Here is a 27,168-nt window from a genome sequence, read left to right as displayed (position 1 = left end):
ATTTCATTAGAAAATAGATTTAAGCTGGGGTTTTTGTTTTTTTTTTTAAGTGAATAGCAACTTTTGTAAGAATCAAAACCAGGTAATTTCCCAAATGCAGTCAGTACAAATCTAGTATTTCCAAGCAAAGTTTCAGCTAGATAGGTGAGAAAATAGACTTTCACAATATTTTAAAGCAAGTTTTGTTCTTCAGGCTGATGTGCCATCTGTTGAAAAACCTAGTGTAGATGCTGACTAAGCTTTCTACTTGTTTAAAAATACTGTGTACTAGTATGAACTCAGTATAAATAATTCTCACACTATTCTTTCAGTTTATAGGCAGAAATGCACAGCCCCAGAGTTTACCTATATTAAAAACGTGCAGTGTTAAATTTGGTTGTATTGGTACAATGACAAAGAGGTATTCCAGCGGCACACGTGCTCGTTTAAGGGAGATTTTTGACTGGCTGCATGCATATACCATTACGGCTTGCACTAGTGCAATCAAACCTGGATATAACCAAGAATGTCACATCTGGGTTGGATCACAAGAAGTTATTTCTGTTAAAAGCAGCTGCAACTTTTATTTTATAGACCAAAAGTGAAGCCCCCCCTCCTCCCCCCCCATCATACACACACATAGAAAAGGCAAGACCATTGTAACCATTCAATTGAATGATATGGTGGGCAAACCTTCAGAACAATCATCTCCTCAATACATTACATCTCATTCAACACAGGTAATTCAACTCAAGTACTACAATCTGTCCTGTTAAAATCTGTACACACACACACGCACACACATGCACTCCTTATGCATCAGTTCAGGTCACTTTACTGCATAATTAAAAATAACAATAAAGGTAATGAAAACATTGCAATGATGCTCTTACAGCAACAGAGGTCTGAGGCACTCAGGGCAGAGAAGACATTTTCTGGCAAGTTTGGTATTTGGTAGTACACGAGTCCAGTTCTGTGAAGCACTAACCCCTTTCCCCCACCTAAATTCTGCAGTGCTAAGGGGAGCCAAGGGTATGGTATGCAGTACCTCATATTCTTGGGTCTAATGTGGCAACAAATTCATCAGACACCATATAAAAGGTGTATTTTATGCCCATGATTGTGTGATTTAATGTCTGCATTGGTTTAACTATTTTTTGCATTACAGTGGTGTAAGACTAAGTCTGCAGTGGGGTCTGAAACATTTTTCATTACAATTCAGAAGAAAAAATAAATTCCCTCAGCTGAGACACCAAAGATGGTGGAAAGGACCTAAGTGGGTAAAGTGGGTACGGGAAAAGAAAGGGTAGAGAGAAGAGAGGCTTAATCAATCCATAGCCTTTAACATGACAGTTTCCAGCTCATCATTACCTACGAACAGAAAATAAAGGGGGATATATATATATACTAACATTGCCCACTCTATACCCAATCTGAGAAAAAAAAAAAGATCATTTCCATAGCTGCCCCCTAAGCATTCCCAAAAGCATGAAACTCACTTAACTGAGGGAGGGAAAAACATGACCTGTTTAGGAATTACCAAATGAAAATGAATACAGCATCAAAGGTGTTTCATTTGCTCACAGACTTGTTTTGAGATACGCATGTACTCTTTTCATTGCAAGTCTTGCAAATCGTATCCCCCACAGCTCTGTGGAGGTACCTTTAAAAAATATGTCCCCCAGTTCACACGCTTGGGGATCCCAAGAATCTTGGGATCTTTTTGGTACTTGTTTCATTCCTTTACCTAGGCAAGTCTGACACATCAGCTTCACTAAGCTTTTGGAGCAGGAGACTGCCTGGAAATACTGCTTTGCCAAGAAGCAGCTTATTCCAGGGAGCTGCATATAAGACAGAATTTATTATTTTTCCCTGTAGAAAGCCCATACTATCAACTCTCCAGAAAGAGAAACAAGTCCTGCCATTAACTGTGTCACCTAAGTTGCAGTCACCACAGAGGCCATCACAAGGGAGATGGGAACAGAAATAAAGGTAAGGGTAGCCTGTTCTTGGCAACATGCATGTGTCTTTCCCTTCTGCCCCTTTCTCAAGTGATAAACAAAGTCCAGCCCATTAGAACAGTACCTCCAGAAGCAGGAGCAAGTCTTTGGAACTAGAAATGCTTAAAATCTCAGGTGGCACTCACATCCCAAGAGTGACAGGGCACATTGAAGTGGTGAAAAAACCTGGATCCCAAAATATCAAGTCCCAGTGGGAAAGGTTACCCACGCTTTTCTAGCTAATATCATGGCAGTAACAGAAGCAATTGTGGGTCTAATTGGAAGAAAGGTGCTAAACAGATAATTGAAATAAAAAGAAAAATACAGCATGAGTGTTGTAGGTAAAGCAGGAAATTCCTTAAATTCTTCTCTGCTTTCCTCAGGTTCTTCAAGATATTCCTCTTATCTTAATCACTGAGAACAAAGTAAATGCTGAAATCTCTATTCTGTACTCTTAAAAAAATGCATAGTACAGGGACACAAAAATAAAGAAAAAAAGGATCATTCAGCTCCACCTGCTCAGTCTAAACTCTCACTGGGACATGAAATGGGGACGAATACTATCCAGCCGCCGTGTCAGGATCTCACAGCCTGTATCGGTGACCAGGAGTGTGTGTTCAAACTGGGCAGAGCGCTTTCCATCCCTTGTCACTGCAGTCCAGCCATCAGGCCATGTCTCATCTTGCCAACCACCTGAAAACATAAAGCGTGACTTTTGGACTGGTTTTAAGTAACAGACACAGTTCCCCAAAGAGAAACGAAAAACCTATCAACTGTACTGAATAGAACCAGCATCCTATTCCGTCACTACTGAATGGTAAATAACAGTAACCAATTTACTGTACTGCTAAATTGCTCACCTTCACAGATCATTGGCTCAATTGTAAATACATGACCTGGCTTCATGACTCCAACGGCCTTATTTTCTGGAAAAAAAAAAAAAAAATACTCGCATTAGAAAAAGTGATCCCATCTTACTAAATGAATGAATCCTTGTCCTAGAATAATACAGCAGGAATACTGTGAATTCAGAAAAGCTCCTCAGAGATGAGCCGCTCACTTGTCCATTTTTAATTCTACATTAAGGTCTCCCTGAGTATTTTCCTTCTCCCCCTCCTCCAACACCACAATACTTACTCAAGGAGTTTAAAATGAATTGCTGTCTTTCTCTCCAATAACTGGAGTTCAACTCCAGTTCTATGAAAACACTGAACAACTGCAATACAGGAATTTCTGCAGACTTCCATGATGAAAATCGTCATTAAAAAAATCAATACAAATAAGAAGCACTTAAGATATCCAGAGAAGGTTTGAAACCTCTTAATTTGTTTCCACTGAACCATTAACTCAAATAAATTGTCCAAATATGATCGTGGTTAAGTAATCCTGCGATGCCATTCATGAAAGACACGCTGCTCCACTGTTACTCTGCCTAATGGGGTCATTGCAGTGTTAGTGTGAAAATACCACATGTCTTCAGCAAACAAAAAGGCAGAGAATTCCAAGGCATCCAGGACAGTAACACCAGAAATTTCCAATGTGATATACACCAAAAATGTTTATGTGGAGGCACAGGAACTGATGCAGAGCACATCTCTAGGAGTGTAGTTTGACTGAAGAAAGTTTTCAGCCACTTTCAAAAAGCCTTTTACTTACATCTGGAAATGGCATTATAGGCCTTCTAAGGATAGAAACATTTGCCCATTCATGTCAGACAAGGATGTTTAAGGGATTAGCTGAGAATCCAGGCAAAAACATTGAGTACTTACTCAATACAGATGAGAGCCAACACTATCCATTAGTGTAGGCACAACTGTCTAAATATCTGATAAATTCACCATATTTAGGTTCATAAAGCATGCAATGGTATAGAGTTCAGAAAAACTTATTTCATGAATTCAGAAATGCTACCTTAATGGCTGTCAGGTAACATGCTACTTTGTTTGAATAAAAGAAAATAGTAAATTGTGGGCATTCAATGCAAACCACTTCTTGTCTACAGGACAACTCAAAGGGAATGAATACTCACTGGCATAATGTGGCACGTTAGGGGCCGTATGGAAAAGTTTATGGATTCCATGCCCACAGTAGCTCCGAACCACTGAAAATCCATTTGCTTGAGCATGTTTCTGAATAATGTTTCCTAGTTCTCTGTACCGAACACCAGGTTTCACTGCAAAATTAGAGAGATGCAAATTTATAGAGCTTGCTTTCAACTTAACTAACCAAACACCATGCAGGCTAATATCTCTGTAGTGCTCACGGCTTGTGTGGCCATCTGTTCTAGAATGCAACTTCCTATCATCACTTAATCCACCAAGTACAAAAGTGAGTGCAGTAACGTGGGAGAGGGAGGAAAGTGTCTTATGTAAAAGAGAAAACGAGAGAATAAAAATTCTTTCACAAGAACACTACTTCCTTCCTTTTGTGGATGTAAGTGCTCATATATTAAAAGGACACTGAAGTTTAAAACTAAAGACAATGAAAGGCTTTCAAAGTCCCTGCTCATTGCAGGGGGTTTGGGCTAGATGACCTTTGAAAGCCCCTTCCAACCCAAACTGTTCTATGATTCTATGAAAGTACTTGGTAACTTCTCATACTAACAGTTGCAGTGCTTTGTTCAATGAATGCATGAACTCTATTTCATTACACACTTATCTCTCTACTACTATGTGAAAAATGTACACAGATCAAGAGGAAAAATGATTATACGTGAAGGACCAAGAAGGGGAAAAACCAAAATGGGTATCTCTGCAAGATTTTTAGTGGCAACATTGCAGCAAATCAGAACATTCATATGCAGGGCTAACTTTTAGGAAGCCTTAAACATTAAGAGTTTGAAACAAATGAGAACTGTGTGAAAGAAATCACTTTGAGCACTTGGACAAGGGAGTAATAATGCCATAAAAGCAACAATGCCTCCTCCATCAGCCAATGAAGATGCATACCAAAAGCAACCTTGAGACACTAAAAAATAAAGAATGTAAATGCTATTTCAAGATCATTCACAACTCCCTGAATACATGCTGCTCCTTCAGGAGCCAGATGTAGTGTGGTTATGTGGAGCATCTTAAGCAGAGTTCACATACAAAGCTAAAACTCTGTAAGAACAAAGCCACTTAGTAAAATTCTCTGCCAACTTAAACTACAACTTAAATCTGTAAGTTGAATTTACAGAAAATAAAGAAATTTAGATTACTAGAATGTGCATGCTTTTCCCAAAATAATTTAAAAAAATAAAAAGACATGGTGAGAAAGGAAACATCAATCTGTTGTTTTTATGCTACTAGTTGTGAAGCACCATCTTCTTCAGGCCTGACAATATCAAGCAACTCATCTCAAAGCAGCAAGGAGCCCTCTGCTTCTCTCTCATAAAACTCTCCTAAGTGAGAGTTCTGCCGGTACAGTGCCAAGAAATTAAGATGATTTAAAGAGGGGAGAGGCAACCCTTTTTAACAGCCAGGACGTTTGCTACCAGAATTCCTACTAACAGGGAATGTCTAACACCCATTAGAACCTGTTACAGCATCTAGAAAGCTGGTGAACTTACATTGAGAGTTTAAATCTTATTATAATTAACATGAAGGTGGATTTCTGTCCTAGTTTATACATCAGGATATGAAAGATGACAGATGTAACATTTGCTATAAAAATAAAGTATAGGAGTAAAGATAAACATTCTGATTTAGCTCTGAGAAACAAAGTGGCTGTTTTAGAACAGTAATCCCACATAAACAGGTAATTTATGTTCTTCACAGCTCAACTCTGCAGTACTTTCTTGATCACACAATGGATACGCAAGGCATCATTCACATGGATTTGTCTTCTCAGCTTGGCTAGCCATCTCCAAATTATTAACCAAAGTAAGCTACTATAGTTTGTTTTTTTTTCATTTACTTTTGATTAAGTGCAAGTTTAAAGACTTCAGATCTAGCACCTTAAACTTCAGTCTTCAAAGGCCTTGAAGTGAGTGAATTTTACTGGGGATTTTAAAAACCTGCAGGGTATAAAAAAAAACCAAACAGATAATACAAATATTTGCAGGCACTTGGGAGATTTCTGGTTTCTTTTCTCCATTTGTCTAAGAGAACATAGTATATTCCTTTGTGAATGGAGCTGAACATGACATTCTTTCTATCTCATGGTATGTCTCAGTGAAGCTACCCTGACATATCTAAGCAACATAATTGAAGTTCTGTGGGTACTGAAGGATATAGATCTGTCTTTTCTTGCATAAAGATGAAAATGAAAAGCTCGTAATTAGCTTTATGAAATAACCATTAGGTTTGGAAGGGACAGAGATACACTTAAATGTTCAGAGTTTTTTTGCCTAATAGGCTCATTGTGCAACATTGTTCACATTATCAAAGTAGGAAGCCATACTTTGATTTTCCAAACACACTTTGTTCTTCACGTTCTCTAAACAACTTGGTTTGAGGATGTTTTATTCATCTAACAGTCTAAAAAGGCTGTTTCCATTTAAGTATCATCATATGTGGATCAGCTGAACATCAGTTACATTTTCCTTGTCAACCCACATTACAAGTAAAAGTTGCAACACTACCCACAGAACTGTGCCATTTGAAGAATCACGGTATTATACATCATTTGCTGGTGACACACACTAACACTTCTGTGTCCTACAACAGAAGTCACTCCCCATAGTAGCAAACAGGAGCATTCATGGTTGAGAATTGAAACCAAAATGCTTCAGGCTCCAGCCAAAGGGTTTACCTGCATCAATGGCCTGCATTAGGCACTCGTAAGTTGTTTGGACAAGCCTCCTTGCACCCTCATCAACTTCTCCAACATAAAATGTCTCGTTCAGATCTCCATGGTAGCCATTACGATAGACAGTAATATCCACTGCAAGGAATACCAGAAATACTGTAATATTAGCAGTGTATTTCTCACTTTGTCTCTTCATTTGTGAAAAAGCTTCCATGCATGTTTAGAGTAGTTACACCTTTGCAAAAACTGTAATGCTAAAACCCACTGCTTCCAGCCAAGAAGGTAACATTTCTTCAACACTGAATACACAGCAACTTGTCCAGTAATATTCTTGACTACGAAAAATATACTAAATTACTTAGAACTTTTTCTTTTCTTCTTTCAAATGAAATAATTTAAGCATGTGGTATCAGGCAAACAGCAAGAATGAGAAGGGCATGCTTAAATAACCAAGGTTTAGAAGAACATATAGTAAGAGTTTAGAATTATGTTGCAGCAAAACTCATTTGCTTTGTGTATAATGTTGATTGTAAACTCAAAGTGATATAACTCAGTCTTGAAAAATAGCAGCATAAGTAATTTCAATGAGGAAAAAAAAACTTTTTTAGTTTAACTCATTGCAAAAAAAGATAGGCTTTTTTGATTAAGAACATCCATACAAGATGCTCGCTGCAAATAGTCCTTTTACAAAACATGGGAACAGGCTTACCAGTTTAGAAACAGCTGACAACTATTTTAGTATCCTGTCTTTTATAGCAGACAAGTGAAAAATTAGTCATCATATACAGCAAACACAAGCAAAATATTCTAGATTTGCATATCAAGTTGACTTCCTGTGGTAGAATGGGTATTTCTGTGTTTATCAGGCTTTTGTCAGTAGCCTGATAGGTCTAATAGCTGTACCAAAACCACTAGCCCTCACTGGTACATAGCCATGAAGGAAACTGTACTGGGCAATAACACTTTAGGAATATGTTGCATGAGCCCCTTAGAGAGACCAGTACAGCCTTGACAGGAAAATGTGGGGGAAAACCATTGGTGTCAGCAATAAATCTGTACTGCTGGTAAATGTTTAAGAATGAAATTAACACTACACAAAACCAATCCCGCCTGCTGTGGATACGTGCACATACAGGGTTACACTATACTCACTGCAGAATTGTGCGGGACTACTGGAATACTACCTAGTAACTAACAACAGGACCCTGGTAACTTATCCAAGCAAGTTTCTTGTGAACCGTCTATCAGAGCTCCTTCACACAGTGTCCAGAATACTTGCTGCAAAGAGGCTGTCTCAACAGGACATGTGATTACAAGACTTCCTCTTGACATTACCAGATTAGGCCAGAACGTCTCACTCACTTGTAGGTATATGAGCTTTGTTTAAGAATCTGCTCCCAGGGAACAAGATGATTAAATGTTATGATGCCTGCTCAGAGCAGGGTGTCGGACTAGACATCACCTACCAGTACCTTCTGGATGACATTTTCCTGTGATACAAAAAACCTGGTTTAGACTCTGACATGGCCACGTTTTGCTTCCAACAGGCAAAAAAGTTTTAAGTAAAGAGAAATATGGGCACTTCCCTCTATTGTTCACTGGGCACATTCCCTCTAAAGTACTTTTTCTATCTCCATTGAACCCCATTTTATTCCTTATTGTAAAGTGGCTTTTGAGCCACTTCCTTACAAAAAGAAACCTACAAGACTTGGAAGCCTTTTGAGCCCATGGGGAAGGGATGTTCTACCCATAAGATGTGGGCCATTTTGCAATAAGACCTACTCAGCTACAAAAGAGTAAGCTAGTTGCTCTTCATCAAAAGAAAGCAGAAGGCTCAAAGCTTGGGCAAATGCAGTCAAGGCAGGGATGTGAACAATGGTATGTTCAACAATGGATGTGAACAATGATGTGATACAATGGTATCCCTCTTACAAAAGGCATTATATACAGCTGTGGCATGCAAATAGTGGAGAGGTAAGGCACCATATAGATGAAGCCAACCTAGTAAACTCAGCTAGGCTTCTCAGGCAGCCAGCAATGCCAGAAAAATTGGCAACAGAGCTGTGCAAAGGCACCATCTTTGAAATTAAAAAAAAGATAAAGGAGCCTTGCCCAAATGGTTACATGAACACTACAGCTCAGAGCTATCAACCTGACATAGAAATGGGCAGCAATCGTGAGACTCATTCTGAAGAGACTTAATAGCTCTTATTGCATGTCAATACACACCCAATATCTGACAATCTAAAAGAATTCCAACCTGCTTCTAGAGATAGGCCAAACCTTAGAATACACTGGGTATTTATTTACACATAAGAGAAAAGCAAACCAATGCAATAAAAAAAGCTGCAAATGTTTCTACAAAACCAATGTCATTAGTTTTTAATGACAAGCAAAGAAAAAAAGAATGTGGAAACAAAAAATGGTAATTTAAGTATTCCTTACCACCCAAGAAGGTGTAAGTACCTTGAGTACCATGAACAAAATGCAGCTGGTACAAAATGCTCAAGAAAAGTGTATGTTTTTAATATGAACCTATACAACACCTCACCATTAGGATCCTTACAGTCATGATAGTCATCATGTCTGTAGCAAAATCTTAAGGATCTAGAGCCATCTAATCAAGAATTCATGCAGAACTGATCCCATTCAATAATTCAATATAAATTTTATTCACTATTTATGCAGTCTGGAACAACTGGAGCCTAGCCCACAAGTGGAATACTCAGGTAGTATACTAATGCACAGATCAGGGTAGAAGTGTTATAAAGCTCTTAAAATGAACCAAGCTTTTTAAATTATTTCATTAAAATCATTGATTTAAATATATGAAGAACAGAGGTTAATTTGTAAATGAGAACAAAAGCCTCTGGTAGTGAAACCTCATCTTACTGCATGGTTTAACTGAATAAAAGGTAGAAATGGTGAAGGTTAATTTTCACAGCACTTACCATTAACTATATCTCCCTCCTGCAATGGCCTCCTGTCAGGAATTCCATGACAGATCACTTCGTTCACTGACGTACAACACGACTTTGGGAAATTATAATAATTCAGAGGGGAAGGATAGCAATTCCTTGCGATACAAGCCTAATTTAGAAAATACAATTTACACTTTACATTAGTCAGTTTTGTACAAACAGATGCACAACGGCTTTACAGTAAGAATGACAAGTTAAAATGCAGTGACCCTTGGAAAAGAAGATTCTTCAAGCATTTTTTTAACATCACACTATTTTGTTATGCTTTGCATTTCTTACCAGGAAGACAGTAAAGAGTTTAATTTTAATTCTACTCATTTTTATGTTCAACTACAAATGCTAAAATATTTAGGTCTAAAATAATGCACAAAATACTTATCTAGCTAAAAAAATGAATAATTTTCAATGACTTTTAAGCACCTGGTCTAAGTACCTTTGCAGAACACACAAGTTAGACAAAGAGACATCTAGCACCACTCTTTCACCCCTGGCTTTGAGACCTTAAGCTGCATTTTTTGCACTCCCTCTGATAACCTTTTGGGGATGTTTGAAAAACTGATGCATACTTTTTATACATACTTCTATATACATACATCTACACACTGAGACATACCGAGCAGTTCTGGAATACTGTGTTAACTTTTTTCATTTAAAAAAAAAGAATAACATTTTAAGACTGTAAATTACCAATTGAAGAGATTGGTCATTGTCAGCCATCTGCCACGCAAAGGTTTCCAAAAACTGCTGAGGGGTAACACCATTTAAACTACTAGTTGCCCACATTACACATTATGTGTAAGTAAATAGTTTAGTGTTTAATGCAGTTCAGCAGAAACCTGTGGCCCAATCAAACCAGAGTAAGTTCTTTATAATCTTGGCTCAGCAGCTGCAAATGCTTATCTGCATTTCTGTTCTAAAACAATCAGCAAGCAGAAAGCTCTCTAACAAATTTATCTATAATCACTGCCTTCCCCACAGTGCACACAAGTATCCCCAATTATCAGCTGACACCCTGCACCAAGAAGACAGCCAAGAGAAATAAAAATTACTCAATTCAAGTATCTATGAATAGTTCAGAGAGGAAAATAGTTGAATATATTTCATTTCAAATATTTCACTGGACTGGGCTTTAGTTTGCGTGATTGCATCAAACATCTTGTTTCAATTCTCTCTAAGGCTCCTCACTTCTGATTCCTAGTCATAAATAATTAACCTTTCTCCTCTTTACATCTTACCCAGCACCACAGAGGACAAAACATTCATGGCCTACATATGATGTTCTTTATACAATGGTATCTTTGGAGCAAAAAGATTTAGAAAAAAGAAAATTATATAATGTTAACCAAGAAAACAGGTGAGGAAGCAGAAAGAACCTGAAACTGAAACTCACAGAAGGAGCTGATACAGAGAGGCACCCAGGAGTTCCTAACTCATTTTGAACCTACACATATTTCTAATGTCCATACTCCAAATTGGGAAACAGTTTAAAAAAGGTAATTCATGTAACTACAAAGAAAACTATGCAATACCAACACAAAAAGAGAGAAAAGAAAGCACTTATAAATGTTGGAAGAACAATAAAATAATCTTACTAAATGGACAGCGTGATCAATTTCTTCAGTAGTTACTCCTGCTTTCACCATCATAGCAGCAACATCCAATACTTCTCTAGCAAGCTGCAAACAAAACAAAAGGACCGATTTAAAATAAGACCAAGACTACTTCCTAGACAATTAACTTATTAGTTTTCTACACCACCACCAAGAATGCTAGGAAAGCTGGGCACGCTTGGGCTCTACAAAGACTTTCAGATGTTTATGGGTTATATTACTAAGCCACATCTGTGAGATTTGAAAATTCTCTGATTAAAATTTGGAGCACAATTACCTAGGATACCATAATCTTAACTCAGACTACCTGAATACATTTCAATGTTTGACTTTATGCACAAGAAAGTGATTGCAATTGAACAGCTTTTCTTCAATAATTGTTAGGGATAAGACTCTGTTTTGCCTTTTAGTTTTTAGTTAGTAGTAACTCTTGAAGAAGTTCTGTTCTCATTTATGCACGATACAATATATTCTTAGCAGAAACAACATTTCAGCCACACATCTCACTTAGTAACAAAATAGATAAATGTTATATTTTCTCTTGCAAAACAGTTTATTGTGAATCGGGAGTCACAAGGAGAAAAAACAAACCAAGAAATACCTATTTTCCCAGGCTATTTTTCAGTGCTGAAAAGTGCTTTAAACGTTTGTAGGGTCACATGTGCTGTCACAAACTGGTAAAATCACTATGGATTTCTGACAAATAAAGGCACTTCACCATGAAAACTAAAGCCCCCTTACCCTACACACTACTCGCATCCCTTCTATATCCTCAGATGTGAGTATTTTTATTTGAGAGGTTCCTTTTAAAGCCTGTTCTGATTCAGACATTCCTGAAAAGAAAAAAGGCAGAGGAGAAAAAGAAATAAATAAACCACATTATATGGAAGAGTGATTGCTACACATGTCCAATCAAGGAACTTACTTGGCTTACCAATGGCATAAAAGTACATACATTCTCACTACAGACTAAAGTAATGAACCCTAATGAACACTAAGTCAAAGCATTATCATCATTATCCATATTAATTTGAATTCATAAGCCTTCCACAACATCGTAATGACCGCATGTGCTAGGATACCTGTTCACTTACTGCATAAAACCATTGTCTCTAGTTAGTCATAACACAACCTTGAAAATCAGACTTACAAGGAAATTATTCTATTCATAGAAACGTATTATCTTTCTTAGCTACTTTGAGAAGAACAGATAAAAGGTTCCCTTCTCCTGTGTCTCCTTCATGCTTTAAAGGCTTTTCAATTAAAAGAAAAATAGAAAACAAACAATGATACTCCATAATTGTGATTTGCTTTAAGTTACCTAGTGGGTGATCAGCATAATCCGGTCTCTGAATATAACTTGGCACAGGTCTCGTTGGCGTCTAGATACATCATGATCAAAGCTGGTTAGGTTGCATGAATACTTATTATAGTCACAAAAACAGCGACTCATCCAGCAAAATTAAATAGAGTGAAATATGGCTAATTACACTAAAAAAAAGTGAAGTACGCAAACACTCCAAAACGCATCAAATTTTTTTTTCTTAAAGATTCTCCTGTTACTCTTTACTGCTCTCATATTATACATCTTCTAACAGCCAACATCACAGCTTTGGAAAGATTAAACTTTTGTGTGTCAAGTAAATGAGATTGGTTTTATACCGTATTACCCTGTTACACTGTGGTGTTTATTCTGCTATTTTCCAGATGGCAAACGCACTGGTTCCAAAGGCATCCTTCTTCTCTCTGGTTATTAATGTCTATTAGCAAAATTGCTATTCCTACTCATCACCCTAGTCATTAGCACTTTTTATTATAGTTTCACTTGCCTCAATAATCCTACAGCAGTCAGAAGACAAAAAAGCGGTAACACTACTAAATTACTTAGCTGGTGACAGAGACAAAACACCCTTTCTTCAATTACACTAACAAACATACATGGGCTCAGGCTCTGTTAATCTGTTCTCTAGAGCCTGTGACAGATGGGGAAGACTATAGAGAAGATGCCACAGGGGCAGCATTTCTACCACAGGACAATTAGAAAAGACAAATGTAAATGAAATGCCATTATTTGGGTAAAAACTTTGGCTCATTCCATGTATAAATTTATACCAATTTAAAAATACAGCTATACTGAGACTGTGTTCTAAATCTAACTTTCACAGCTCAGAATGTTACTATCTCAGTTACTCTTCACTATTCCAGTGCTGGAGGTCACCAAAACCTCTGTTCCTTCAGCAAAGCTGTTCACCAGCTCATTCACCAGATTATTTCAAACCATTTACATAAAATAAACCTTTTTTAATTAAAAATTAATTCATTTGAGTTTTTCCAAAACAGACTGCTCCATTATTGGTGCGAACAGTAAAGAGCTAGGAGACATCATCTCAACTAGCAGCAGAACACATGTCAAAACATACAGCCAAAAGGCATGAGCTTAAGCCTGTTACTGATGGATATCACCTCACATGCACTAATTTTAAATACACCAAGATACAGATAAGTTAAATTAAAATGAACCACAAAAAAAATATGGACAGAGTCATACATGTCCTTGCCATCAGGTTGAGATTGCTTAAGAAGCTTTCCTTTCTCATCTAAAATGTGAAGTAGTAAGTCAGGACTGGTCCATTAGTTGCTACAGAACGTAGCAGCAATTGAGTACAGTGGCACCTGTTGCTTACCAGTGGATAATGTGGCCTGAGTTTACCAGTGTATCGATAACCAGACCAGGGATTTGTGTTAACATCACCTTCCAGGGTCCAAGAGGAAACTTCACGCTTCGCTTTTTCATCTTCTGAAAAGACAAAAAAAAAGGCAGCAGCAAAATCAGTCCTACTGAGAATAAGAACTGCGGGGTCCAGAAAGTGACTCAGAAGTACATCAGTCCAGATCTGACTCTTGCTGGTGTTTTAGATATTGATATATAAAAGTGTAAGTAGCAGTCCTCATTTTGTATTGCCCTTAAGTTTTTCACATTCAAAATTCACATCCTGCCAGCTCTATTCAATAGCAAACTGGGGAATGTCAGGACAGCAGTGCTGAATGCACAAATAAAGTGTAGTAATTATTTAAGCTGCTCTTAATATATAGTTCTAAAACCTAGTTCTGTGCATGTTTTAATTCTTGGGGAGAAAGCATATTTCTACAGAAAGAATCATCCCTTCAATTAACATTCTTGCACTGTAAATTAATCTTCCTTTTCTGTAATTCGTCTTAGCATTCAGTGACAGAAATGACCTGGATGAGAAGGCTTAACAGTATCCAACTATTAGTTTCAATACATGGCACCCACAGCTCCTCCAGATCTGATGGAGAGAGTGCGACTGCTGTCACTTCTGCATTTCAGGACAGGCAGTGTGTGCACCTTCCAAGATGGTCCCAACCTGCTGGAAGTTCCCAGTTTTTTCAACATTGTGAAATTCATGTCTAATGTGCTCCAGTGACTGACTTCATTCACAAATAACACAGTCTAATGGTGTAGATTTAAGGTGTTTGCATAAAGGATTGAAGCAAGTGGCTTGTGAGCATTACCGAAAGGAAAAATATTTCCTGGGAAAGAGGAGGCAAGGGTTAAGAAAGAGCACAGCAGCATTAATTGTTAACTCATCTCTGTTTATATCTCATAAGAATTAAGAGATGGCAAAGGTCTGCCATAGCAAGCCCTAACTTGAGTTCCTTAGAGCCTCTGTGGCTGACAGCTGAGCCGTCTGCTCACATGGCATCTGCTCACGTGGCATTCAGTTTAGATAAACCACTGAGAAAGGATACTCTAAAAACCAAAAGTTTTAATGAAGCAGTATTTTGGATTTCCTTGAGATGCTTCAGTTTGTTGCATTGATGTCTTGCCAGCTCAACTTGGGCTCAACAGTTACCCAGGAAGCTAACAAGATCACGGATTTAGTGGAGCTGTAGAAAAAATTGCTGTCAGATAAACAGAAGCAGAAGACTGCACCCCAGGACTACCAGCACTAACAACAAACACTGTTTCATATCCATGCAGGTACAAAGTAACAGGATTCAGACTGCAAGTGTGAACTATGTGACCCCTTATGCTAGGTAGGCAGACAGAAGGAAAACATTTGTAATTGTCTGTGCTACTCCAACCTAATAACCATGCAACATCTATCATGGAAAACGGAGTTTTATTGGATTTTAGGAAAGGAGGATATAAATTACTGGAGGATTTGAATCCCTGCCATGCCACTTACTTTTTATTCCCACCTCCCTTTCAAGCAGGAATTGATGAAGATGGGCAGGGGAGTAGCAGGGAGGAGGCAAGACTTTCTCTGTTCGATTGTTTGGTTTTAAACTAATGGATTATTTTTACTACTCAGATAAGGGAGAATCCACCAGTCTACTAGTATTTCTGTGCCACAGCTACCAGCTGTAACTAAGGCATACAGATATTCTTATTGCCTTCAACTAAACTCAGCAAAATCCTAGCTATGATACATCCTCCCATGAATGGCTGCTTCAGTACTCAAAAACATCTTCCTTTTTTTCCCAAAGGGGTCCACCACCCCAAACGTACACCCAGCTACACTCTGACTGGCTTGCTTGCATCCCACCAAGTGTCTTATCACAAAGCCTTCACACAGACCTTTCCCACTTTACTGCCTTTTACTACATTAGGTATCAAGATGCTATGATGGCACAAGCCTGGCAATGCCTTATAATTACAGTTTATTATTCTCCTTGCCCTTTATTTCAGCATCCCTCTTTCTTTGTTGATGCACCTAGCAATGTAGCTTGAAGAATGCTTTACACAAAAAGAAAAGGGAACAGAAACAGATCTGTACCACTAGGTCCAAAAATTTACATAGATCCTTAAGAGTATCAGGAACCAGACAAAATTTCAGATATGTGGAATCCAGTGCCATATATCTTGGAAACACCCATACCACTCTTAGACACACAATCACAGAACAGTTGAGGTTGGAAGGGACCTCTGTAGGTCCTCTATACCCCCTGCTTAAGCAGGGCCATCTACAGCTGGCAGTACAGGAAAAAACAAATTCAAAACATTATTAAAATGGATTTTTAAAATGTACTTACTTGCTTTCTTGTGTAATAACTTGTGAGTAGCCCAGCTTCCCTTAAAGCATTCCTAGAATTGCAAACAAAATATATACATTATGTATGTTTAAGTAGCATTATCCTAGACAGACATAACATCCCCATAAAAGAGAAGCATCTCTATTTTAAAAGAAAACTAGAAGACCGATTTTATTAACCCTTGCAGCAAGATGCAGTAAATGCTACTGTAACGGCTAGTCTCAACAATATAAAATACTACATTCAACAGCTTATGAGCCAGAACAGACAGAAAACAGAGCCAAACAGATGCACCCATCACAGTAAAACACACTGATCTAATCCTATCTGCTAAATATTGTGCCTTTATCGCTTTAATGAGTAACTAAACACCACAGTTGTTCCATGTTGGCTGAATCACAAGAGTCTATCCCCATACCAGATCTGACAGCACTGCAGTGAGCAGGATGGTCCTCCCTTGGCTCCTACAAGAAGCCATCTCCTCTCACTAACTGCATCCTTCTGTCTTCTTCCCCAGCACAGGAAAGCAACAGAGGCCAATCACCACAACCACAAAGGAACAAATAAAATAGACTGAGGGGGAGGAGGGCTGGTAAGTGAGGGCTACTGAATGGAAATAGGAAATTAAACCATAATAAAGTTTAAATGGAAATCAAGACAAGAATGACTGTGAAGGAGGAGTCCGACTTTTTTCTCTTCTGTCCAAGCACAAGTAGAGCAGCTCATGTGACAATCAGCAGATGCCTGGCAGCTGGAGGAGACTGAAAAAAGACTAAGATGAAGACATGAAAAAAGGAGAAATTTAAGAAGAGAAGTTGCAGAAGGCAGCATTAAAGGTAATCCTTTAAGGTGCTAATTAGGAAATTACTTGGGTTTGTAGCAGAAAGTCTAATTCAATGGCTGTGTGCACTCAAAACAACCATTAGAAAACAGCTAATTCCAATCATTTACAATAATAGCTGAATTTCTGAAGAAAGAAGCAGTAAGCAAACTGTTTTGCTTTATAAGGAAAGACAATACCAATGCTGAATCACCACTGTAAAACTACCATCCAGAGCCAACAACTAATTCAAACTAATGTATACAACACTCAACCAGCACAAGACAGCAGATCTGTAAACTAAGCCTGATGTGTAACCCCTGCTTCTGGTTGCTACTGAGCAGTCTTGACTGTCTACTCCTGCAGACCCATCTTCTTGTTAGTCTTGCAACCAGTGGTTATCAAACTGTACCCACAAAAACACAGTAAGTGATGCACAAGAATGCCTATATTCAGAGAAAGCCTCTCGTGTGCTCTTCCACTCATTACCCAAAACAGCTGTTTGTCATCCTTCTCCTACACCACAGAATTAAATCACCCAAACCAGCTGTTTGTCATCCTTCTCCTACAACACAGAATTAAAGCCGCCACGTTCTCTGGACTGGTACTCAACATGCCATGGTGCTACATAGACTCATAGAACGGTTAGGGTTGGAAAGGACCTTAAGATCATCTAGTTCCAACCCCCCTGCCATGGGCAGGGACACCTCACACTAAACCATCTCACCCAAGGCTTCGTCCAGCTTGGTCTTGAACACTGCCAGAGATGGAGCATTCACAACCTCCCTGGGCAACCTATTCCAGTGCCTCACCACCCTAACAGGAAAGAATTTCCTCCTCATATCCAATCTAAACTTCCTCTGTTTAACTTTTAACCCGCTACCCCTTGTCCTGTCACTACAGTCCCTAATGAAAAGTCTCCCCAGCATCCCTATAGGCCCCCTTCAGATACTGGAAGGTTGCTATGAGGTCTCCACACAGCCTTCTCTTCTCCAGGCTGAACAGCCCCAACTTTCTCAGCCTACTGTCTGAGCAACAAGAGGCCTTGAAACCAACACTTTGGATTACCAGAGAGAACATCTTTTTGAACAAGCAGCAGGAGGTTTTACTGTCCTACTTGTATAACTTGCTTCATACACAGACCTTTGTGCTGCATTATGATCTGTTTTTGTTGGAGAGCTGGGAGAAAAGGAGCAGGAGCTGAGGCCTATTTTAAGAAAAATAAAAATGCTAAAAATCCTATTTCAAGGACATTGGAAGCATCAGTATGGTTTTAATACCCTTTTAAACACCAGGCCTCTGTTCTGAAGGAGAAGGATTATACAACCAAGGCCTTAAAGCAGCTACCAAAGTCTACAAATCTAGAGTCCACTTTCGGGGATACAAAAGAGCATTTTGGGAATTAATACATACATCAGCTGCGGCAATTACTGGTTTTAGTTCATTCTCTCCCCTTCCCCATGCAATTTTGAGGTGTATTCTCCAAGGCCATTCCTTTCTCCGACACCAACAGTCTTTCCTCTTTGCAGGCCCATAACCTGAAAACAGCAGGCAAACGCCACACCACTGGCAGTATCATAACCCAGCAGGCTCCTCTTTGACTCTTTATTTCCTGCAGCTGTAAACAACTGAAGAGAATCCAACATAAGGCTGCCATATGTCTGAGTCATCCCAAACATGTTTCCCAGATTTTACTTGCCCTCTGTTTCCAGAAGAACAGCAGCTCCATCAGAATTGCTACAAGCATTGCTCCAAACAAGCTGCTGTACACCAAGACATCCCAGACACGTGTACTATACGCACATCCATCAATTGCGACAAGTACGCACAGCAAGTCTGAAGCATTCTTCTAAGCACATGCAGTGTACAGCCAACGAGTATCTCTGTCTTGATCTGACACTTTTGGAAGGCATTCAAAGGATATGCTGCACATCCACCTACAACCCATATATTTTGTGTAGGATCAGTCATATGCTTCCTGTAAGCATTGGACTTACTGGGTACACACAAACTATTTATATTTAACAACTTACTGCACAAGCACTTCACTGCACACGTCTTCAGGGCTCTGCCTTGGCAATTCCAGATAAAAATATGGCAGCTGTCATCTCACAGGCTGGAGAATCATAGCTCTGGCAACAAAGCACTACTAATGTACCACTGCATATTGCATAAACCCTCACCTTCTATACAGCAGACTTCCTGACAAGCCATAGAGGAAAGCCACTCTTTCTCTCCATCTGAGCCACTTTCTGGAGAATTTTCTGGAGAAAATTCTGCTTTTCACTGAGCCTTCTCCCCACAGCTTTCTGCTGAGACATTTACTTTAATCTTTCCATTATCATTCCTGGCTCTAGTGATTGTTCCATGTTCCCATGCCATATAGAGATCAGGATAGGAAATTTTCAATTATTAAATAAACAAAATTCAGGAAAAAATATCCAGGCTGATTTTAATATCAAAATGAAAATACTAATTATCTTTTCTGATACGGTTTAAAAAAGGAATACATGATCTCACATGGCTGTATTTGAAAACATTAATTAGCTTCAGGGGGAAACTATACATGAATAATATGAATTTGGCTTCAAGTTTCTTGGAAGACTCCTGGATTTCACTTGAAACGCTACATTATCCATTAGTATGTCTGATATTAACATCCCTACCCTTCTCACCTACAGCATTTTTGGTTTTATGGCAACCATCTTTTATATAGCAATCGAGACAGAAGACTTAAGAACACTGAGGAGAGCTTAACAAGAACAGAGGTCAAATGTATGACCATAAAAAAAAAGGCAGGGGGAGGAGGGGTAATCTTCCATTTGTTTAGAGCAATCTTGGGTACAACTACTCTGTCATCAAGAAAAACACAACTGTGATTTTTAGACAGAGGCCATAACGTATTTAAACCTTTAACAGCATTTCTGGCTTCAAGCCACACTTAAGCCAGCCCCACTGCTTCTGTGTTTAAAGACAAGCTTAACCCAGTGTTCACCAGAACCTGGGCCATTACCAAAAGGTAACCAAAGCCACAATAAGCATTATGATCTAGAAAGATTCCTCTTGGATCACCTGGTGGAATCCATGTTACTTCTATAAATTATTTTTCCCTTAAGGACTTGCCCCAACACATATTTACTGGTTGAAGTACTGACAGAATCATTCAGCACAGCAGAATTTGGTTTACAGTACACTGCATTTTCACTACCAACATACCAAATACTTTAGGCCTTTCATTCCTTTCAACCAGTCATTGAAAGAACAAAACCAACCCCCTTAAAACAGTTACTAAGCTACTTAGCAAGGATTTTTTTTTCCTATATTTACTGTCATCTCTACAGTCATAGGAAAGAGCCTCTTACTCTTTTGGTTCATGTATCTACACAACCTGATTAAGAGGTAGAAAAGTCCAGCCAACTGCAAATTCCAGGGGATAAAAGGGTGCTAAATCAACCAAGATTAGGATACAACTGCACTGCTAACCTCTGTACAGCACAGACATAACTAGCTTTAAATAAGCTTTCCAAGTACGGGAAGCTGTGCAGACACCACAACACAGAATCCAAGGCATACTCACTGTGTTTCTGAACTGCCTTTGCAAGATAGCAGCTCACTTCAGTTGGCTCTGCCAACTCATCATCAGTGATTTCCAGCCTTAAGGCTGACACTCTTCTTCATGCTGCCCTTCACCTTTGGGTTGTGCTGCGTTATACAACCTGGCATTTGACACTGTAAATACACCTACCAGCAGGTATGCAGAAACCACCCCAAGTTACTGAGAACTCCAACTCACGTCCAATGTCCACAAAATTACCCCTCTCCATTCACTGTGATCATCATTTAGAGCCATTGTGCTGAATTTCCAAAAGTACCCATTCTACATGATAAAAAATAAAAGGGAAAAAAAAAAAAGACATCTGGAATCAAGACTGTGGGACAGACTGGCTGTCCCTTTGCATGTCATTATACCCTGAATTCTAACAGGTAAATGTCTAGGAAACAGTGCCAAGGAGTACACTGTATTTAAAATATTCTGAGCAATTATTTTAATAGAACTTTAAAATGTCTGTCTAACATAAAATTGTCTCAGGTTTAATCTGAGATGATGTAGTTTTGCTTAATGAGAACTCAATTTTAACCAAGCCACCTTGAAGGTATGCAAAACAGAAGACAAAAAAAAAAAGCTGAAGTTCACCATTTAGTCTAAGAAAAATATCGGGTTATCAGTGAAATATATATTTAATACAATACAGATTAACTGTACATTTTATCCATAAATACACGTACATTGAGGAATGCAATTGTTAATACATGTGACCTCTTCTTCATGCTGAACCCTATTCTTCCAGGTGCGGTACAAGCCCACAGAGACAGCCTCTAGCCTGAAAACTCAGTACAGAATTCCCAAACCAGCCAAAGTAGCACACATGACCAGTCAGTTTTTCAGAAGAGCTGAATATACATTTTCCGATTCAAATCAAGGGAAGCACCTACATGCAGCACCTTGGTATGAGCAAGGTTGGCTTTCTCCTTCATCTAAAGCCTGATCTCACCCTGAGACTTCTGTGTCCCACGTAACAGAGCCCTTCCTTTGAGGAATAGACTGCATTTTGCAACTCTTTAGATTTACACAGATACACAAGCAATTTTTGAGACAGGTGGAGGAACAACTGACCAGAGACATTCAAACTGGACCGTCCTTTCAGTATTCTCAACACAGCTCAGAAAGCCGTCTGAAGTTTTACTTTCAGAAAATTACAAGGGCTCAGCATTTGTGCACCAGCAATAACCAGGCATTTACAGCAGACACAGGTATTTATGGTGATTTATAGGCAATTAAAAATGTCAGCTTCCTGGTGAAGGAAATCTGTTGAAAGACCTTCTAGCAGACGGTATCTGCAGAGTGCCAAATGAAACTCTTATGTGTTGCAGTTGGATCCAAGCAGCAGGTTTTAAGCCTATTTTAGGCACAGCAAAGAACACTGAACCAAGATGAAATATGGCACTTATGTCCTACAGTCTGACACAGGGGAGGATAAAAAATAGTTTCATACAGGTCCACTGCTCCCTGTTCCCCACCTGCAACATAATGAATGCAAAAGCAACAGCAAAGTGGGGGACAGGACAACACATGCTTCTCCTCAGGTTTTTCACAAATCACTGTGACCTTGAGTATCCAAAGCTGTCAAGGGCCCAGGGCTGAGTATCAGAGAAAATGTGCCTCTCGGAAAGGAGTAAATCGGTATACAGACCCTCTGAGAAAACAAAGCAGTATTTCTTTCCTGTTACTAGAATTTAACAAGCCCCACCTCAAATGGGAAGAGCCCCATTGGTGGCTAACTGTACAATTTGGAGAAATGGTTTCCCTTCAAACACCTAAAACACATGTCCAACAATCACTCATGTGCAGCAGCTTCACTGTATCACAGGCCCCACTTTCGTCCCCATAACCAGATCACTTCATACACCCAGGCCTCTCTGGGACTGACAACACACAGGTACACAAAGCAGGAAGGGATTGATTTTATGAGAGAATGTTTCCAGCACATGGTCAGAAATAGGTATTTCTGAATTGGGCTGGAGAAATGCCCCCAACCTAGCATACAGTCCACAGAAAACCTCCGACTACTCTGTTTCATCTGAGACACTTACACAGATATAAATAGCATGAGAGAGGAAATTTCCATGAAAGCAACACAAAATTATTAATAAGAGATCAATTTACAAATAGAAGGCTCATATAAAAGTAGTAACTGGAAATCTCAAGAACAGTTAATACTTTCCCTCTGTTTATCGTTCAGCAGCTTACAGAAAGCTCAGAAGAAACTTAAATCTTTTGTGTATTTAAACACAGTTTATGTATGCTGTATACAACTGACACAAAAGTGACACATGCATCTATAAAGGCAGATTTCACAATAGCAAATTCATCTTAGAGGAACAATACACCTGAGATGTGATGCTGGGCTTCTGTGTTATTTCCACATTCAGAAGATAGACTGAATTACTTTACCTCAGTGTAAGATGCTAAAGACAAGGAACACTGTAGCAAGTCTCTACAAAAGAGAAAGCAAGACAGTGAAAGAAGGTAGCTGGCAGCCACAGTACCTGATTTATTAGTCTAAGTGAAGATATTATTAAAGGTTAACAGCAGACAGAATCCCTCCACAGAATATTCCCTCTTGTTACATACACCTTGGAGTGAAAGGAAGGAAAATAATGCTGAGGTTCAACACAAAACCTCAGCTCTTCCACTGCTAAAAGCCATCCGTTACCAGTTCAAAACCTCCCTGCTCAGCCAGAATCTGGCTGCCTTGGCCCCCTTTTCACCCATAACCCACAAGCACAACCATCATTCAACAGCTGTATGCAGTTTTCCAAGGTACACAACACCCAGAGATAGAACAGTGCTGGCTCAAAGGAATTTCAGAGGATGTTAGATTACTTCAGTGTTTTGGGGGCATGCTGTTGAAGCATACTTTTTGTTGCAGAAATGCAGGGGGAAATAAATGACCAGAATAATGCCCTTTCTCAAGGAAAGGAGAAACACAAATGATAAACCCACTGGGGAAATCACTGTCTTGATACACTCTATCTGAAAAGTTCACTTGAATTCTCTATGTGCAGTGATGAAAAAAGACGTTTAATCGAGGCCAGATTGGATGGAGCTTTGAGCAACCTGGTCTAGTGAAAGGTGTTCCTGCCCATGGCAGGGGGGTTGGAACCTTTAAGGTCCCTTCCAACCCAAATCACTCTATGATTCTATGAATCTCCTCACTACACCAAGTTTCTCATTCCTATACATCCTGCATTATTTTTTCTTAGCAAACTATATGTTACTACTTATAATTCAAACACATTGCTTCATACTGATTACCTTTCTACAGTAGTTCACACTTTTCCGCTTATTCTTAGCACTGGAGAAAACAAACTCCTACAAATTCAGTTTTAGCTCTGATTGGAGTTTTGGCTGTGTGAACAAGTCATCGTAGGCTTCTGTGTGTCCTCAGACATACACCAGGTAGCTTGTTGCTCCTATCCTGCTCTCAGCCCAGAGTCAGTGCCTGCACACCCAGCTACCACCGCTGCACTCAGTAAGGATGGGTTGACTTTACGGAGTGCTGGGCCGCAACAGACAAGCCTGCTCTTTGGCAGCACACTCCTGGAGCACTGGCGTTGTATGACCCCACTGTACAAAGCTTTGGGGAGCTAAACCAGCAAAATAAAACCATCAATGCAATTGCTTTTTCTCCATTAAAAGAAAACTCTAAAGCCCACAGAAGTGGCTCACCAAGGAATCAAGGCCAGCTTAACAGAAGTGGTAGAAACATGCACCCTTGAAGTAAGGAAAAGAACCATGGCAGCTACAGCACAGGCTGTGCTATAATGTGGAGTAACAGCCGAGGCCCACTCACTGGCTTATCTAACAGTTACATCTGCAAAACTACAATGGAAAGAAAACCAACAAAGAGAGAACTCTGGAAAAGTTTCACAAATGCTAACCAGTCCAGTACTGTCAGCTGAAACTTGCTGGAAGCTCAGAGGAAAATTCCTGGCTTTCAAAACTCCTTAACCTGTTGTGTGCTCATTTGGACAGGCAGCCAGGTTGTCAGCAGCCCCTCACCTATCCTGACCGTGTGGAGCGCTGCAGTGAGTCTCCTCCATCACACATATGAGATGATGGGGAGAGCTGGAATCTTGGGGCAGCTCTGCAGGAGGTACTCAGGGAGGCTGAAGGTCCTCACTGCAGGCTGAACACGAGGACTGTTCTCTCAGTGCATGACATTTTTTGCACGTCTTGAAAACAGGCTGCTATTAATTTCTTTCTCTTCTGTAAGATGTTGTCCCAAAACTTCTGAACCACCTTTCATATCTGGGGAATCATTGTGCTTACCTACTTTACTGATGAGGACAGTGAGGGACAGCAAGAAAAAACAGTACACCCAAGGTCACTCAGGAGTAAGATGACTGGGATTCACAGTTCAGTATTTGATTTTCTAGACAGGACAGCCTTACAAGCATGTGGTTGGTTATCCAGCAGCCTCTTTTAACAAGCTAATACATATTTTGGGTAATTCCCCTTTTACCTTACAACAGTAGCAGATATTTCAAAATAATTAAACCAAATATATACATAACAAGAATCTCTGCATCCTGTATAAGATTAGCTGAGTTAGAGATGGGACAGAATGGAGTGAAGATGTTAGTAGAACTCCTCACATAGGATTGTTTGGTCTGTTAACAAATGGCTTTGTCATCATCAACTAGTATCTGTATGTGCTGAAGATGCATTTATGATGAGGTTTACATCAGACATGTCAAAACAGGTAGTAAAACACAATGTGAATCCCACAAACCAGCCATAAGCACCACACAGGAACTAGACACACAGAACCGTAAGAACACTTTGGAGTCGCAGCTGATCTAGTTAGCACTGACTACCAGCATCTGGCATCAGAGACTTCAGGGGAAAGTACCAGAAACCGTGCTGTGGGTGTGTTACGTGCACGTGGGAAGTCTTCTCCCAGCCCCATTCAAACTATAACTGTCAGCTTACACCCTGACTCAGAAAAACCCCGTCCAGCTAGTAAGTTAATTTTATCCTTAGCTTATGTGACTGAATGATTTTAAGTTTATCTACAGTCAAGATTTTACCCTGAACTGTAATTCTGACAGAGAAGTTCTCCGTTAATCTCCAAATTAAAACACGCATACCTCACCAATGTTGACAGACGTTACACATCCAAGTTCAAAGCACAAGGCCATGCATTTTACTGTGCATTTTAATGTTGTTAAAAAAACAAACTAAAAACCCACTCAACAGCCGTCAGACAGTACTTTCTATTTAAGTTAAGGACCAAACTACATTACCACTGTGGTAATAAGTGAGGGTAGCTGAGGCCTACAGAGTATGTTTAACAGGAGTTGATGGCTGTGTGACAACTGGCCTAACCTGAGTTTCCCTGTTCAGTACCCTTAAAGCAACATATCTAAAGGCATAAAAAAAAAGGAAGAGCAGCGAGTAATTTTCCCAGAAGCTCGTATTTAAAGGAAAAGGAGATTCCGTTTTCAAAGCAACAAGTTTATCAAAGCCAAGCAACTCCAGAGCTGATGCAGACACAGAAACGCACACGCTGGAATTTGATGAGCCCGTCTCATTTTGTCCCACTAAGCCCTTATTTTTAATGGGCACACACACCCCCACCACCCAAACCTTCAGGCCGAGGACAAGCCGCGCACCCCTCACTACCGCCCCGTCCGCTCGGCAGCAGCCAAGTCCCGCATTGCCCCAGCCCCGAGGGGTAACCGCCCCACCCGTGGCCGCCGGCCCGGCATTCCCCGGGCTCCAACTCGTCCCCCACCGTGCGGAGGAACTTTCTGTAGGCACAAACGGCGGACCCAAGGCTGGCAGGGCGGTAATGCCGGGGACGCCGGGCCGCGGATCGAAACCCGGCCCGCAGCGTGAGGAGGACAGGCAGGCACCCCCACGGGCGAGCTGGGAGCGGAGCCTAGTGGCCTCACCTGAGAGCAGAAGTAGGAGCCCTGGATGCCCAGCTTGAGGCAGGTAGGGCACTGCAGCTTGGCCTCGCTGCTGCAGCCAGCCGTCTCGCAAACACGGGTCTCCACCGCCGCCATGCTGCCGGGCTGCCACAGGCGCGGCGCGGCGAGCGGCGGGGGAGGAGCCGCCGCCCGGAGGTGCCGCCGGCTGGGGCGGGCGGGCGGCAAGAGGAGAGGAGAAAAGAGAAGAGAAGGGGAGGAGCGGCCTATAGGCCGCTCAGCGCCGCTCCTCCCCTCCTCTGCTCTCCTCTCCCCGCCCGCCTGCCCTCCGCGCAGCCGCCGGCCGCGCAGGTAGCCTTCAGTGAGGGCAAGTTTCCCATACAGAGGGCTGGGCGAGATGTTGCCGGTACGGTGACGGGATAACCCGGCCGGCATTTGACGGAGGTGAGAGGAGACGCTATACCCCTGATTCCCCGCTTCAAGTCATGCTG

At 40.2% G+C, this 27,168-nt stretch overlaps 1 protein-coding gene across 2 annotated transcripts; it reads right to left on the bottom strand.

The window, feature by feature from the left end:
* Nucleotides 1-798: 798 nt before the first annotated feature.
* Nucleotides 799-26,907, bottom strand: METAP1 (methionyl aminopeptidase 1). Of its 2 annotated transcripts, none has more exons than XM_062637643.1 (11): nucleotides 26,702-26,907; nucleotides 16,360-16,411; nucleotides 13,986-14,098; nucleotides 12,623-12,683; nucleotides 12,043-12,134; nucleotides 11,284-11,367; nucleotides 9,662-9,800; nucleotides 6,714-6,845; nucleotides 4,009-4,152; nucleotides 2,840-2,905; nucleotides 799-2,672 (listed from the first exon to the last, which is right to left on the bottom strand). In XM_062637643.1, the coding sequence occupies exons 1-11, from the start codon at nucleotides 26,813-26,815 to the stop codon at nucleotides 2,512-2,514; spliced, it is 1,158 nt and encodes a 385-aa protein (XP_062493627.1). In that variant the 5' UTR covers nucleotides 26,816-26,907; the 3' UTR covers nucleotides 799-2,511. The 2 variants fall into 2 exon arrangements, with proteins under 2 accessions (XP_062493627.1, XP_062493628.1); XM_062637644.1 differs by having other exon boundaries at nucleotides 13,986-14,095.
* Between the last annotated feature and the right edge of the window lie 261 nt (nucleotides 26,908-27,168).

Source organism: Pezoporus occidentalis, unplaced genomic scaffold (assembly GCF_034315485.1).
Source record: "Pezoporus occidentalis ecotype Australia unplaced genomic scaffold, CSIRO_AGI_Poc_V1 ctg53, whole genome shotgun sequence".
NCBI lineage: Eukaryota > Metazoa > Chordata > Aves > Psittaciformes > Psittacidae > Pezoporus > Pezoporus occidentalis.
This window is presented reverse-complemented; position numbering and strand designations above follow the sequence as displayed.

Bases quoted from the DNA above. Each gene is read 5' to 3' on its own strand.
- METAP1 (XM_062637643.1), bottom strand. From the start codon at position 26,815: ATGGCGGCGGTGGAGACCCGTGTTTGCGAGACGGCTGGCTGCAGCAGC. The intron at 12,684-13,985 runs GTAAGCAACAGG...TGATGTATCTAG, and splicing joins TCAGGCCACATTATCCACTG to ACGCCAACGAGACCTGTGCC. The intron at 12,135-12,622 runs GTAACTTAAAGC...TTTTCTTTTCAG, and splicing joins TTATGCTGATCACCCACTAG to GAATGTCTGAATCAGAACAG.